Source organism: Acanthaster planci, linkage group LG12 (assembly GCF_054643075.1).
Source record: "Acanthaster planci isolate LZ-2023a linkage group LG12, COTS_SCS, whole genome shotgun sequence".
Classification (NCBI taxonomy): domain Eukaryota; kingdom Metazoa; phylum Echinodermata; class Asteroidea; order Valvatida; family Acanthasteridae; genus Acanthaster; species Acanthaster planci.
The window spans coordinates 13,888,468-13,905,049 of record NC_141788.1 but is presented as its reverse complement, the minus strand read 5'-3'; the positions used below and the strand labels follow the sequence as shown (position 1 = coordinate 13,905,049).

The following is a 16,582-nucleotide window of genomic DNA, read 5'->3' as shown; positions in this document are numbered from 1 at the left end:
AACCTGGTTAATAACAAGTCAGTAAAAATATAAGCCACAAGTCAAATTTGTCATCCATTAATTGCTAAGGCAACGTACATAGTGTTGGTTCATAGCAAAGCAATTTCAGAGTGATTAAAATAAAAGTTACAGTTTAATGCAGATGAGTGACAGTACGTATCAACAGCAAGAACCACTTGGGTTGACATCAGTGGTCACTACAGGAATACTGCCATTCTCGAGAGCAGGACAATGTACAAACAGAGCGTGAAATTACGGTCGGACATCACACATTTTCCGAGCACTTACTGTGTTTGTCCGAACAAAATCAAAGATGCGCGGACAAATTGTCAACACAATATATCGGATTACGGCGTCTGATTTATTATTAGTTTTGTGTTAGAATTATGTTAATTACTCCCAAGGTATTCATCAGGGCTGATTGCTCATCACCGGCCCAGGTCACCTAGCGCTGGCCAAGTGTGTATATACTTCACTTGCACAGACATGAAATCACCCCATAATACTTTACGCTGTCACAGTGGTGAAAACGTGCGCTATTAAGCTCTATGCATTAAACAAAGCTGCTCTGGTTCCCGCCGCACCCATGCAAAACAATGCGTGATGGAAATGTAGCAACCAGTACCAGTCTGTACTGTACATGTACTGAATGTACTGTACATAAACACTCTTCATCGGCCGTACATGTCGCGAATGCAAAAGGCTGCAAGCCGGAAAGATATCTATGCTTTGTTGCAAGAGGTTTTCTGCAAGTTAATTCACAGAACTTGGTCTCTTATTTATGTATGAATTTTCCGTGTTAATGAGTGTAATTTGAGGCTGTTCTGCTCGTGGCACAAGGTTTAGCGCCCGCTGGTCTAGGTACATCACAAATGTTTACCATGCGATACACAGACGTTGTTGGCCAATTTGCCGTCGTGATTGCCGTGATTGTGTGAATTGTTCATAATTTTCTTGTGAATTGCCGTAGGAAGAAATTTTTACATAGATTAAGACAAGTGTTCTTCACTTTTTGAGATACTTTTGGAGGCTGTCGCCCCCACTGATGCCATTCAATCGGCACAAAATTGCCCTCAAACAAAAAAATATTCCAACCTACTGACCAAAATTTTGAGAGGAACGCACAGCACAACTACATCATGTATTTTTTGGGCCTAATTAAAGACTGCATGTATGCAGTAGGCCTTAGTTAAATAACAATCATCGTGGATTCTGAGAAATCTTTGACAAGTGTTGATCTAATTCAATCACGCAAATTTATGACATGGCCTGCCCAAACACACAAACTCCCCCCCCCAAAAAAAGTCGCGGCCTTGCGCCTGAACAAAGATCGCTCAATGCGGCTGCAGTTCTGGTAGGACCAGAAAAAAAAGTGAATTTCGACCCCCTGACACTGCACGTTACAACTTTACCTTTTAGATAATATAGCAAATCAAAGGCAGGTAGTGGCAGAACAAAATTGATTGTGTTATGACATTTTGTACGAGCAATTTCGCGCTCTGTACAAAGGTTGTTCATTTCCAAGGAAAATCATCATGCCAGGCCATTAGGCCATACAATGTAAGGCTTATTGTAATTAAGGTGGAAGAGTGCACACTAGGCAAAGATCTGCAGGTACATAGACACTAAAGCATAGTAGTAAGCAACCAGAGGTATCAGCTTACTTTAAGGACAGACTTACTAAACAAGTACTTTTTCATAAGTATATTCTCATATTCCCTAACACGAAGCATATCTTACCTGACAATGAAATCAAACTCGGAGCCAGCTAGCATGACAACGCCAAGTAGGGTAGAAACTGCCCCATCAACGACAGGCGAGAATGTGTGCTCCAACGCCACAGTAACACGCTGGTTACGATCACCGATCGTCGTCAGGTAGGCCTAGAATGTTGAATCATGGACAAAAGTAAGACCAAATCAGGATGATCCACTTGTTTCAAATCAGATTTCAGCGGGGAAAAAATGGAGTTACTTGAAGCTGAGTCCTGGCAACTACTTTTTGCAATTGACAAATTGTGACTAGGTCATTAAAATGAGTTTCAAGGGCATTTGGTCCTTAATTTTCACACAGGAACATTAAGAACAACACTTCAATCTTTATTTTAACAAATCACACCATTTTAATTTTCACAATCTCATATGGACCTTTATATGGGTAAATAAATAAGCAGTTATGATAGTCTTCTGTTCTTAAAGATTAAGGAACCTGTAACTCAGAAGTACCTCTCACAGCGTCTTCTGAAAGTGGGATACAATTTTAAAACACCTTCCGTAGTGAGTACAAGTATTAAAAACAAAAAAGACGATGGTCGATCCAAACATGACCAAGGGTACCAGTCTGTTAATTATTAATACAGCAACTGCCTGAATACAACAAGGAGAAACATCAAGACGTAGTAGCCAAATGTTGCAAAGGTACTCACATAGCCAACTGTTTCAATAGATTCACATACCCAACTGTTTCAAAGGTACTCACATAGCCAACTGTTTCAATGGTATTCACATACCCAACTGTTTCAAAGGTACTCACATAGCCAACTGTTTCAATGGTATTCACATACCCAACTGTTTCAAAGGTACTCACATAGCCAACTGTTTCAATGGTATTCACATACCCAACTGTTTCAAAGGTACTCACATAGCCAACTGTTTCAAAGGTACTCACATAGCCAACTGTTTCAATGGTACTCACATAGCCACCTGTTTCAATGGTACTCACATAGCCAACTGTTTCAATGGTACTCACATAGCCAACTGTTTCAATGGTATTCACATACCCAACTGTTTCAGTGGTAGTCACATAGCCAACTGTTTCAATGGTATTCACATACCCAACTGTTTCAATGGTACTCACATAGCCAACTGTTTCAATGGTACTCACATAGCCAACTGTTTCAATGGTATTCACATACCCAACTGTTTCAGTGGTACTCACATAGCCAACTGTTTCAATGGTATTCACATACCCAACTGTTTCAATGGTACTCACATAGCGAACTGTTTCAATGGTACTCACATAGCCAACTGTTTCAATGGTACTCACATAGCAGGTGTGCAGCGTAAACTCCACTCCAAGGCCAACCGATATGATGAGAGTCACCGCTGGAATGGCGCTGAGTTTGATCCCAAGCAACCCCATGAAACCAAACAATTCCGTGGTGATCATCCCAAGAATGCACACCTGAAGGGGGGGCAAAGAAAGCGGTTCAGAATCAGGCAAAAAGTCTTCACTGCCAATTCCTTAAACAGTGCACAAATACAACAGACTATTCATTAACAGCATGCATAACAGACACATTATTGACCTTCAACTACATGTATCTCCATATTAGTCACAACTGGCCACTGGCCAAAGAGGCAGTTTGCATGGACAACCAACGTATGCATGGTTCCACCCAGCATGGCTGCCAGATTGGTCAGCATAGGCAACTGAAAGGTTACAGTTCATAATGATTCAATGAGGAAACTATGATTACATTTGCTAAAATGCTTGGCTTGTGTACTCGCACGTTACTTTAACTTGGATATATGAATTTAGATTCTGCACTAACACACCATCTGCCAACACACAGCTTAGTGTTCAACTCAGAATCATGACCATTTGAAATCAGCACAATAGTTTGAAGATGGAAATGTCCAGAACTCACCAGTATGAGAGCAGCCCATGGATTAGCCAGCAGGATGGCCAAAACCAGGAAGCTGGCCCCTAGTACGCTGAGCAGGGAGAGGGCTAGGTAGAACCTCAGGTCCAAGTACTGCTCCCAGAACGTGAAGGGCACGCCCATGGGGTAGTTGGGCAGGCCTTGCTCCACAAAGTACTCCGAGAGGTTGCGCACATTTCTGACCACACTGATGAAATCTTGGGTTTTGCGGAGGTTGTTCAGATAGAAGGGCAGCTGGGTGTAGTTCAGGGTGCTGGATCGAGGAACTGAAGGTAGACCATTCAAAATGCTTGAGTCAAAATATATTAACGACATTTTTTCCCTCAAAACAAACTTTGAGAAGATGTCAATTTTAGTTAGGCGGAGAATAACAGGGATGGCAGCAACGGGCAAGTCAGACTATTAGTAAATTCCCACCAGCATGAGCCTCTGTACTTTTATTTTTTAACACATACAGAGACCAACAAAATATGATCTTTCATTCCATGGAAAAGTTGCTTGGGTGGAAATGATTCAATTCAACAAAGAATATGTTAAGAAATCTAAACTTACTTGTGACGTCCCTGTCTGTTTTGCCGCCTGGTGTCCACTGAGCAGGGGCAGGATGCAGCATTGCTTGGGAGGCAGAATAGGACCATGTATCATAGTTGCACCAGACGGTTAAGTAGTTATAGAATCCATCAGGATTTATGACACCGTGGTCATCCACAAGACGCTCTGTAAGAAACTACAAATGATGGGAAAATGCAAAGGTGATTTTTCTGTATTAATTAAAATTGATCACTAATAATAGCTTCCGACTTCTGCTTGTACCAGACTTGGATGTTTTTGCATTTTTCAATTTAAGGACGAAAAGACTTTGTTTAAGAAGTAATAATTGCTAATTAGAGCCAAATAGTTAAACCCAAGCCTATCTGGGAAGTTTATCTGAAACATATTTTCAGAAATCTTTTCACAAAAAGCTAGGATTTGACACAAGATGGCTTGACCATTTCACACAAATGAGGTCCAAATCCATCCACTACTTGGCTCACGTTGTTCTTGATCTTTTGCACAACTGAATGTGTCCAAGCAAATCCATCCAAAGGTGTCAGTTTTTTGGGGGTTTTTTTTCTGGTGGTACCTACCCTGTTGAAGTCAATGGGCCTCTCTGGTATGCCCGTCTGTATCAGCATTTTGTAAGCTAGCACTCCCTTCTCAGACGCATTGTTGTACCAGTTGTTTCTGATGATGGCATTGCCTTTCTTGTCCCTGTCAAACTCCCTCTGCATTTCTGGAAGGGGAAAAAAAGTTGCAAAGTTCCTGTACATTGCCAAATTGCTGACGACACATCTCAAACCAGGAAGGATGAGACTCTCTAAAATTGACAAGATTCAACAGGCATGATTCAATTCAATAGGAGTGACAAGTGTTTACCTCTGATCCGACTTCTTTATGTAACAGTTAACATCTTGCATTCATGTAGAAATGGAAATAAGTAGAAGCCCCCTCAAGAAACACTGTATGGTTCTTATCAACCTTGCTTGTATGCACCCAAATGCACAACAACCAATTCCTTGATCAAAAACATCATTTTCAAAGACAGCAACTGTCAGCAGTGCACTATGAAAATGGCTATTCCATGGCAACCTCTGAGTGATACGGTGCACTGCAAAAAACTCCTGCAGACAAGCCTCTCATAACTATAACATACTGACAAAATAAACCGTTCCAAATTGCAGCATAGAAAAGTCATATAAGCCTGATGATCCATCACTTCTAGAAATACTCTTGAACTATCTACTCACCAAGCAGCCAATCCCTGAAGGTGATCAACCAGAAAGTGGGCAGGGAACCGTCCGGCTCTCGGATCACCTGTTCAATGTTGCGAAACTCCGAGTGGTAGGCATGGAGTAACCGCTGCCGGTGCGCATAGTCGAAGTCTTCCTGCGTCACGCCATACATGTTATAAAAGCTGAAATACTTCATTTGGGCCTCCAGAAAGGCCTCCTCACGGGTCCCTCTGGGGACTATGTCCGTGATTTCCAGTCCGTCCTCGATTTGAGTCACACCGTAAATGCTGAGCCCCAGCAAGCATGCAAAGAATACGAGCACACCAACCTGCACAGGGAATAACAAGAGGCAAAACACAGGTTTGCTCAGTGAATAAGAACATACTGAAGTTCCTGGTTTCTCCAGTCCAGGGCACCAATGTGTACGTTATGTTGTACTCCGGTGAATCATTCTCAGTAGCATGGGTTGGCAGGTGTGAGAAAACATTCCACCAGGTGACAGACTGGTCATCATATGGTGTACACCTATGTTTATTAACCACCACAACATTTGTACCACCTTGCTATCAATAATGCAATGATATTTCTGCTGGTCTGAATTTGCTGAAACGAAAGCATTCTCTTTAATTCTTTTTAAAAGAGATGAGAACTGACAGTATATGTATTTAAAACGTGCTGCACAGGAGCACAAAGTGACACACTGCCACCTTGAAGTGTTAAGAATAGTTTTCTAGCCGGAAAATCAGGGTTCATGATACGGTAGTCCTTGACAGGTTTCAAAAATGAATACTACTATGCAAGTAAAAGTCAACTTTCTGAAACGTTTCTTGTTTTCATTCTTACCTTCACTTGTAACTTTTGCAGGAAGGGTGCATAGTATCCTCGAGCAAATCCAGACAAGCTCCATCTCCAGCAAGCAGCCTTGCGGCACCTCTCCCTCAGACTAGGGCGCTCCCGCTCTAGCGAGTCCTGCCGGATCAGCGTCCTGGTGGAGGCAGTGGAAGGGGCCGTGGAGGGGGGTGTTTCTACCACCGGTGTGATGCCTTCGGTGGTGGCTGCGACCGGTGATGAGTGTACCACCGTCACGTAGGGGCGCTCACCCTGACCGGCAGCCCCTGTAGTCCTCGTTGTCTGCGTGACAGCTTGCACCGTAGACTGCAGCCGCACCTCCGTCTGCCGTGGCAGTGGTGGTCTGGTGACAGCCGGCCTGGGCTGGACCCGGATGACCCTATTTGCACTTGGACTATGGACAAAGAGTTGGACAAAGGTGAATGGTCAGAGGATTTATAAAATTAACATTACTCTAATCTGACTAGTAAATGACAAGAGATGTTCTCCCTTTAATCCTGCGATTTACACGAGACAAACTTATGCTAGCATTTACACCTTACTATGAACTCCTTTTTCCACAAAATTAATTTTCTTGCTGTTGAAGTGATATTGACCATTTATAACCACACTGTCAGCACAGGGGGAATTAATAATAATACCTGAATGGGGATTTAGAACCAATGCCCAAAGAATGAAACACGTACCAGTAGTTTAATGCAATACTAGAAATAATCCTGGAAGACTCTCTATCCTTTCAAAACCAAGGTTATCTTTTGGCTGATGTCAAATTCCTTTTTCAATAGCATGTTAAGGCTTCACGTGAACTTTTGAAGGCCACGATTCCATTATTGATCCTTGCTGTACAAATGTTGCAGTCTTTCAATGATGGCAGTACATCTTGCAAACTGTGCGGATGAAAACGTAAAAGCCAAATCAGCTGATCGTCTCTCACCTGTTGCTCGTTAAACAGCAGAAGATATCTACCCGTTTGGCATCTCGTCTCTTGATGTCTAATGCCAGGATGGCTGGGAAAACTAGCACGATGGCCAGGAAGTTGAATACTATTACTATTGCAAACTGGGGAAGCAAAAAGTAACAAAGTAGGGATTATTGACAGAAGAATGAAAAGTTTTTTTAAAAAGTTGCTAGAAATGTGAGACATGTTGTACATGATCTGAATAAAACTAGCCCAAAAGAAAACTTGAAAAGGTGAATAATGTGGCAGTTTAACAGCTATTGTGGAGATCCTCTGGGTGTGATTTTTAAACTTCTTGTTTTTGGTGAAGTGAATATCCTTGCACCGGACATCACTCTGCAGTTGATCTGAATGTTTCTTGTCCAGCTGAAACAAACCATTCACAGTGCAAGTTTTAGTCCTCGAGACTGTAAACCTGATGCAGAAATTGGATTTGATTACCGAACTGTTGCCATAAAGCAAGCTGCAGTGTGATTTGGCTTGGTTAATACATCTTAGTGTGAATTCGCACCCCCAACCTCCCGACTTACTTGAAGTGAGAGGGACCGCAGAGCGGGTATAGGGATAACAGCTGCTAGGAGAAAGGCACACATGTTGTTGAGGGACGTCAGGAGGACACTGACACCAGAGCGACGCAAAATCTCACCCGTTTTATACTGAAAAGGATCAGACGTGTGGAGTTAAGATAGAGTATTCTTTGCCATTTGGGAGAATTGTTTCTCTTTTAGCTAGCCAGAAAATAAAATACTTAAAAACCAAAAAAGCATGACCCGAATCAGATGGCAGAACTAACTTTCATTCAAACTGGTTTCTATATGAATCTATTGTAGGCTTGCAGCATGTATAGTTCTTACAAAAGAGAACAGTAACACCGTACAGAAATACAGCAAACTAATATTCCATACAAAAGTAGCATGTGCCAAAAGTTAAGCAGTGGACTGGGTCTACATGTACATGTACATTATTAGGACAAAGCCTTGCTATAATAACACATGTCCACAAATTGCACTCTGCCCAAGCTGTAATTGTGTCAACACCAGCCTGGCAGGTCGGGTTGGTTACCAAACTTGGACCACAGCAACAGGCCCAGTGGAGTTGGACCACCAACTGGCTGAGCCCCTACACCATGGCCCCAGCAAGCTTCTCCAGTTCCACAACACCAATAACTCCCCAACCACCACACCAAATGCCTGACACCCAATACCGCCCTGACCCAGTTATTTACGCCAACAATTTCTGGGGTTTGTGTCAGAGCCCCAGGTCTTTGCTTCCAGGGGAAACCGATGATGGAAGTTCAGTGCAAGTCATTTTCTAATTGAGAAATTGAGTGCGTGCTTGGCGGATTGCCCGTACATCATGTACATGTACAATGTACAAAGCCTCTAACATGAGCACTGGCTTTTCTGCATTAACTTTTCCCTCCATTTTATTTAATAAGGACTGGAACAGAGGTCGTCTAAAAGTCAACTATTTTTGTCTCCCATTAGACCTGGCACAGTTTCATGTCCCAAGGCATTTTATCATTTCTCCAAGACCAACCAGAAGTCAAGGACACCTGATATCAGGCAATGGCTCAGAGGCTAACAAGACTGTGAAAGAATACCACTGAGAGATATATTATATCAGGCTCCAGGAAAAAAAGAGACATTTTGAAACTGAAAAAATGATTGGTTGCGGGCCAAAAACTGTAGAATACTGATCCTTGCTGGTTATGATTTGCTGATTTCAGGGGACCAGTATTGGTCACGTAACCACAAACATGAAAGTCTAACATGATAAACAGTTTAAAAAATTGATAGACTGTTGATGATTTCCAGTTGCTTGCCATGCTATAATTACCAATGTAATATTGAAGTGTAACTTTTTAACTATGTGAGCATAAGGACACATTGCTATTACGGGCAGACCATCAACTGTGACAATTCTATTTCTAATGAATGAAGACCTGAGCAAAGCATCAAACATTACCACATCTTCAAAAAACAAATGCTCAACTTGGAGATAACAATAAATAATACAAATAGGTGCTGAGAATTTCACATCAATGCCGTAAGCTAGTTGCAGGCTCTCGAGAAGTACTGACTATTTAAAACTGTGTTGTGTCACAACCTAACAAAAAGTGTCGCAAGACAATAAAGCCAGTTTTGAGTTAGAGGTCTCCAAAGCAATCAGGCACAGTGTACAAGGAACCCTTCAATTTTGTTCACCCAAATATTGCATATTTTCATGAGGATGCCAAATTTAGGGATACATCATTTTAAAGAACTAAGTTTTGCTCCTTATTATATAAAGCAAGACCAAATTACTGAAGAAAGACCTTAAGACTAATTCTATAGAGTACGGTCACTGTTACAAGCCGAATGTATCTCGGTATTCTAAGCAAAGAAGGGGGGGGAATCAGGCAAGTTCCTGTTTCTCAGTGACAGGGGAAAAAAGGAAGATAACCAGACTAATTTGTCAGGACAAGGGGGGTCCCTACATTCCCTCTCTAGAAAGAAGGAGGGAAAAAGACCCCCCAGCTGTCAGACCTAGCAGGCTTGGAATAATAAACAAGAAGGATGAGTTGTGCAGCATGTTTGCATGTGCTAGCCAGGCCCAGCGAGCCATTCCTGACACAGTGACAGGGCTGGTCTGACAGCACACAAATATTTAGAAGAACCAGCTTCCTTTTTGCATAAACACAAGATAGCTCTTTCTGCAAAGGATACCAGGTAGATAAGGAGGGGTTTCCAACATCAGGCCACTGCAAAAAATACTTTTGTTTATATTGATCGAATTCTGTCAGGTTTTGCTTTTCAGTCTGAAACTTCTTACACTTGTTGGCCTTTGTTGGAAAAATGTTGGCCTTTTAGCCATATCTGATGGTGATCCTTGAAAACCCCTGTATTATGTGCTGCATTCAGCAGAATGCGTGTAAATTGAACGGAATGAAAATTCAGACCATGAGAGATATTTTGGTTTCATCTAAATGGCTTTGCTGAACTTTCCCAAGACCATGCACATTAAAAATCAGGATCGACTCCAAAAAATATTGAAATGAAGGGAAATGTTTTCACACGTAAGAGGTCTGTTTGATATTAGTCATTTCCGATGAACTATTTGAGATATTAATAAAGCAGCCTTTAGGGTGGGTGGAGGTCAACATTTTAAGGTCACCTGCAAGCACAGCACATTTATCTAATTATATGCCACTGGAAATGATGGGCTCCATTTTGCATTCTGTAAGTCAGAAAGCTGAAGCAAAATGGATTTATGTGGGAAGTCATGCTTCAACTTGCTGTTTGAATTTTTTAAAGGTTTGATTTAAGGTACCACCAGTCTAGGAATCAGCAATTGAAATGTTATGTGAACATTTGTGATATGCTGCATGACTAATTCTCAACAAATTAAACTGGAATTTGTTATATACTATGGTTTTAATATCTATCTGTACTGTCACTCAAAAACAAAAGGCCACACAACAAAAACATTCACGCAAAACCAAAATACTCAAACACCTCTGAGAAGTAGGCATTGTGAATAAAATCTGATAACAAATATTTTAAAACTGACTGTAATCATGTTTGGGGAAATCTTTACATATTCACGAGTGTCTCTCGTTTCAAGCTAGGTTTTGATTCATAACAAGATTCTAAATAACAATCTGAGCGTGACTGAAATCAACATGTCTATGACACATTGAAAGGTTAGACAGTTCCAGGCATCTGCTGTAATAAGCGCTCCCCAAAATAAGCCTTTGCGGTTTTTCTCTTCGTGCCGAAAAAATGCAGACGTGGTGAACGAGAAGAGAGAGGCCATCTACTGGCAATCTGAAACCACAGTATGGTCCCTGTGCATGAACAACATCAGAGGTCTCTGCAAATGAGCCGAGGTTAACTCAATTTAGACTCTATTTGTTCCCCTTCATTTTTTTTCCCTGAGAATCACCGGGACAAACCCCGGGTTGCAAAATGTGCAATCAGGGCTTGGCAATGTGGAGTCTATCACAAATTTGCTCCTGATGTACTTGTACAAATATATAGGCCTAAAAAGCTGTGAGTCCAGCCGGTTTAAAAACCTCTGCAAGGCCATTTTGATTACAAGAACAAGCTTGTTTGCTACTTTTTTGCAGTTTTGGTAAGTTTAAACATTCCCAACTATGTAAAGTTGGATGCAAGTTTCACAAATCACTCAAAATACTTGTGCAAGATGCAATTATCCATGGTTCAGGCGTGCAACTTGGAAATTCTGATCTTTACAAGACTGTACAGTGTTTTCCATTTTCAATGGCACCAGTGTGGAGTGAAAAATGAGGAAATTAGCTGATTCGAGGAAAAGTTGCATGCCTGATGGTTACCAATCACAATGACGAGAGTGGAGATCACATGACTGAGTTCACACACAGGGCAGCAAAGCCTGTTGTCTCTGTCTCACACTCGTTTGATTTGAACTCATTGATTTCTGACTTCCTTTCATAATGGAGTACTTTGTTTTCATGAATGTGGGTTTAACTTTCATCAGATGTTCACAATGGCAACAACTACTGTAAACTACACAGCTGGAAGAACAATCATGGAAGCAACCATGTAAATCAACTTGAACGAACAAGAAGGGCAAGAACAAATACACCGTTGGGTGTGCTATGCTCGAATTTTGGGTGCGTATAATAAGTCCGATGCCTCACAGCTCCGACGCCTCAAAAGTGTACGTTTTCAGACGTACGAGGTGTCGGAATAATGAGGCGTCAGATTTTTATTTTCAGCCACATAGTTCCAATGCCTCAAAGGTCCGATGCCTCATAAATCCAACGTCGCACCAACAAGGTATCGGACTTAATATGAGGCGTCAGTCTGATTGACGGTGAAACATGGATGAGTGCGGGCCCGTGCGACGCGTCGCCCACGAGCGAGATTCAACTTTGTTCCCCACTCATACCCATGGTACTGACCCTGTTAGGAAAACTAAATCAAGCAGACTACCTGCACAGTTCTTACACTGGTCCATTATTTTTTAAATCCAAAATACCACTACGTGTAACAATGACGTATGATACTTTGCTAAATATAAAAAGCATTTTTTCGACTGTAATTCTTTTGAAATCTTAAAAATGTTTGTATGTGTCATAAATAGTACACCATATTTGACGAGGGGAACTAGTTTTGTTCCTAGCACCGTCTTTATACACTCGTGACAAGCGTCAAATCAAATGTCAGACTTTCGAGGCGTCAGATTTGTTGAGGCGTTGGATCTATGCCATGGGCCAAAAACTGTTGGAACTTTTAAATGCATTTGTCCGACTTATGAGGCGGTGGACCTATGAGGCATCAGACTTATGAGGCATCAGCCTAACGACTGACCCCCCAAATTTTGGCCACTGAGACGAGCATTCCTTCTTTTTGCATCCTTCTCAACATGACCTCTCAATTTTGTATGATTCAGTGAAAAGCTTGGACTGTTTTTCCTTCCATGGTAGCAAGAACTGTGCAAAATATAGCAGATAAACAACCCTTCCCCTGTCTAACATTTTCTGATATTTTCAACTTACTACCTGGTCCTGGGATTTAGACAAAAGCTTGTGAACAGTTAGAAACACAAACAAGCCAGTCTACTTTTCATAATGAGCAGGGCCACTTTGATTGTTTCCTGTAGGTGGCACACATAAGTGGCCATTCCTAATGAAAAGGGTTTCCTTATCCATTTACTGCCATTATCTGGGAATTTGATCCAGCCCTTAGAACACTCCACATCTGTTAGGGATTACCCATTACATAACAGGGGGTTTTCACTTATCTCCTGCATGCCACTACCCCCCATAAAACATGTTAGGTCGTGACTCACAGCTGGGAAAAGTACACCCAGCATTGAGCAGGATTCATGAGTGCATGCTGAGCTGGTCCCAACGCTGTGTACATTAGTAGGACTCTTTTTATGAGGGATCTGGAAGCCTTTCACTCTTCTGGTGACAGCATGAAGGGCATGCATGTACATGTATGTGACTGGATACGACCATGATCCCACACAAAAGGAGTCTTAAGATTTTAGCCCATCTTTTCAGTAATTTTGTTCCAGCTTGCAAAAGAAAGAACCAACAGAGTTCTTTGATTTCAGATATCTGTGGGTTTGGCATCCAGGTAAAGTTGGACACTAGGTGAAAAAATAATGTTCCCAGTATGTTGATGTCAATTTACTTTGTTCAAAATTTGCTGAATAGTTTCATTGATTTGGTATTAAAGCCCATTGAACAATTTCAATTTGGTAGTTTTCAATTCAATTCTCATTTTGAGTTTTGAAGACATGCCATACACCTTGTATGGTGTTGCAATCGGTAACAACTGTACGTGTAATATTTATAACTGCTACATGTTTATTGTTTATTTTCAGTCATATTGCTCAAATTGCTTTAACTTTTGAGAGAGGAATAGCTGAGCAGTTTCTCCCAAATCCTGATTTCTTCATGAATACCACCGGTCTCTGTACCTCATGACAAATTTACATCGCCTTGTTGTTTAATAAAGCAGACGAGATGGGGAAAATGGGTTTGAACAGACACTTTAGATCAATTCATAGATAACTATATTGGACCATGCTCGAACCAATCCAACTAGTCTGAGTCCTGTGCTGTAATGTAGGATCATACTCTGCACTAGGTACTGTTCATGAACTTCAAGGAACCAAGCAAGTTTGCTAGAACTACATGTATTTCACTTAAACGATAATGATCCTATACTTACAGAACTATTTCAACTTAAACAGTAATATTAAAAATCCTATACTTATAACATACATATTCGATTTTCAAAAGATACAATGCACAACCAAGGAAAACTCCAGGAGACGAGTTACATACATGGAATATCTAGGTTTTCAGTTTATCCATAGTTATTGTCAAGGGAACTGATGTTACAAATGTTCTGTGTAAGAAAGTCCCAGTACCAGGGACCAGAAACTGTAAAGGCCCTGTCCCTGGTTATGTTGAATGTGGGAAGAATTCTGAAGTTGTTACTGGAGCACAGGCCACCACGGCTTGGTTTGTAGAGATTGAGAGATTGCATTAGGTACTGTGACATTATATTGTGCAGTGCTTCATGCATGAGGACGGCTGTTTTAAAATTGATATATTGTTGAACAGGTAAGCGGTTTAATTTCTGAAAGAGTGGAAAAACACTGTTTATTTGGGTTGTGATGGTGTGATATGAGCATTACGCTGAAGCTGTTAGAGTCAGCTGCAGTGTCAGACCTCCACGGTCAGACACTTTGACATCACAAAGCAGAAACCTGCAGAGAAGTTCTAACCTTGCTCCAAGTACAAGTCTACCATTAGGAGTATGAAACCCGTCCAAATTAAACCTGACACACCGTTTAGAGTGTTCCAAGGGGGTCTCACAGCCCAGTATTGACTCAGCTGTCTCCGCCAACACACAATCACTGCTCTGTCCTCTTCAGTTTCGAAGGGGGGGGCAGGGATGCCTGATATCTCTTAAGATTGGGGAGAGACCGTTTTTTTGTGATGGGGAGAGCTGGTGGGGGGGATTGGGGGTTGGCGGCCCCTTTCATTCTGCCAATGTCAAAGGTTATTTCAATATTGGTGGTGTTGTTTTCCTGCACCAACAGGGAGTTTGATCCCTCTTCTTAAGTATGGGTGTGGTGGTGTGTCTGGAAGGGCACTGATGACCCCCCCCACCCTTTAAAATCCCTGAAAAGCAGGCTTTACAATGAAATCTACCTTTTCTTTCCAGTACTGTATCTTGTACGCTTCTAATAATTCTCTTAACAGTAATTCTGGAAGACAATATACATGTACCGTACATGGCTACTTCTCTAAAGTAATGAGCATAATAATAATATCTTCTTAATTCAATTAATAGTTCAGACTTTTATCCATAAAAACAAAGAAACCAGTTGTGACTATAGAATAGATATGCATACAAATCTATGGTGGATTCACGTTGGTGTTAAATTAAAAAAACTGTACACCAAAACTTCATTGAAACCTATTGGTTGATTTCAGTTTTTGTGTTGGAGCCCCAGATTTTCTCCTTTAGACAACTCCCACCACATAACATGTACATGTATGTCCCCGGGCCCTCATGTTCCTACACTGCAGCGTACTAGGAGAGCCAAGATAAACACTCCCTGTAATCTGATGGAAGGAATCTCAGCCGCCATACCCCCAGACCTGCTGAAACAACTACAGCCTTTGCTGGCCCTCCCTGCCCATGCAGGCGGCTTGGGATAGGCACACTGTAGAGAGGGAGGCTGGCCCAGGCTAGGGAACTCCAGAATCGCCTCGGCAATAAAAAATGCATGTCATTGGCAGGCTCCCTGATCCTGGGACCACACACCGGTGATATGTGGCATGAAGCCAACATGCCATGTAGGTAGAGTTTGCCTTAAAGGAGCAACTCCAAAATGAAGGGCAGAAACCCAGATCTCTAACATCTTCAATAAATCATATGCTGAGAATTGTCTCAACCATGAACAAAATACAAAAAAACTTGATGTCTTCGCTGTTCTTTTCATGACAGAAATGTGCCCCTGTCAAATAGTGGACTCTTGTGGGTTGAAGGAAGGAAGCAGAAGAAGCTGTAACCTATAGCTCCAGCACAAAAGATGCCCCATAAATTATGGCATAATTCAGCACCAAACCCACTTTGGGAAAAAAAGGGCACGCCTAGTCCTAAAGCATCTATATAATTTCCCATTAGGAAGACCCATGCTAAAGCAATGAATACTCAAAAGGGACAAACTCCACTGGTTGAACTCTTATACAACAGGCTGAAGATCTAGGTCCTGTTCTATTCCACCAAGCCATTAAACTCTCCAGGCGAAAATGCCGCTAACAATTGTTTAATCATTTGTAATTTGCCTTTCAAATGACTTCTGCTCACACCATCCCTCTGTAATCAACATGAAACTTCCAGAGCACCCTTTAAGCAAGGTGCAAGATCTTCAGTCCCAACAGAGCAGTAAATTTCAAAATGGTACTCTTAGAGAACTACCTGGCTTTGATATCCTATCCTCAGGTCTTCAGAAATCATTGCTGGTTAGCACTGGGTGTGTTACCCGGACCATAAATTACTCTCTGGCCTTTCCTTTCTATGGGTGCAAATTGGAATTGGGCTCTTCCTTGTTTGTGAATGGAGTGTGTTTATACAAGACATACTTTGGAGTGACCTGTGCCATTATATTAATCTCTGTCATGATTTTTGCTTCCACAGTGTAAAATTCAACATACTCAGCGATGGCCTTTTTTCAAGGAGCGGGATCTTTACTTTTCGCAACCGGTGAATGCAGACATTTATTAGGAATTTAATTATTCAATCGAATTAAATTCTGTTCCGTGTTTTGTTGTCTTGAACT

The 16,582-nt window shown here is 41.6% G+C and overlaps 1 protein-coding gene across 4 annotated transcripts in view; it reads right to left on the bottom strand.

The window, feature by feature from the left end:
- ptch1 (patched 1) overlaps nucleotides 1–16,582 on the bottom strand; it is a 183,918-nt gene that overhangs the window by 8,580 nt on the left and 158,756 nt on the right. For all 4 annotated transcript variants that reach the window (XM_087144108.1, XM_022249764.2, XM_022249762.2 and 1 more), the window contains exons 14-22: nucleotides 7,774–7,899; nucleotides 7,220–7,344; nucleotides 6,280–6,679; nucleotides 5,452–5,764; nucleotides 4,792–4,937; nucleotides 4,217–4,391; nucleotides 3,650–3,930; nucleotides 3,046–3,183; nucleotides 1,741–1,883 (exon numbers count right to left, since the gene is read on the bottom strand). In XM_087144108.1, coding sequence (XP_087000234.1) covers nucleotides 1,741–1,883; nucleotides 3,046–3,183; nucleotides 3,650–3,930; nucleotides 4,217–4,391; nucleotides 4,792–4,937; nucleotides 5,452–5,764; nucleotides 6,280–6,679; nucleotides 7,220–7,344; nucleotides 7,774–7,899 — 1,847 coding nt within the window. The remainder of the gene's footprint in view (nucleotides 1–1,740; nucleotides 1,884–3,045; nucleotides 3,184–3,649; nucleotides 3,931–4,216; nucleotides 4,392–4,791; nucleotides 4,938–5,451; nucleotides 5,765–6,279; nucleotides 6,680–7,219; nucleotides 7,345–7,773; nucleotides 7,900–16,582) is intronic.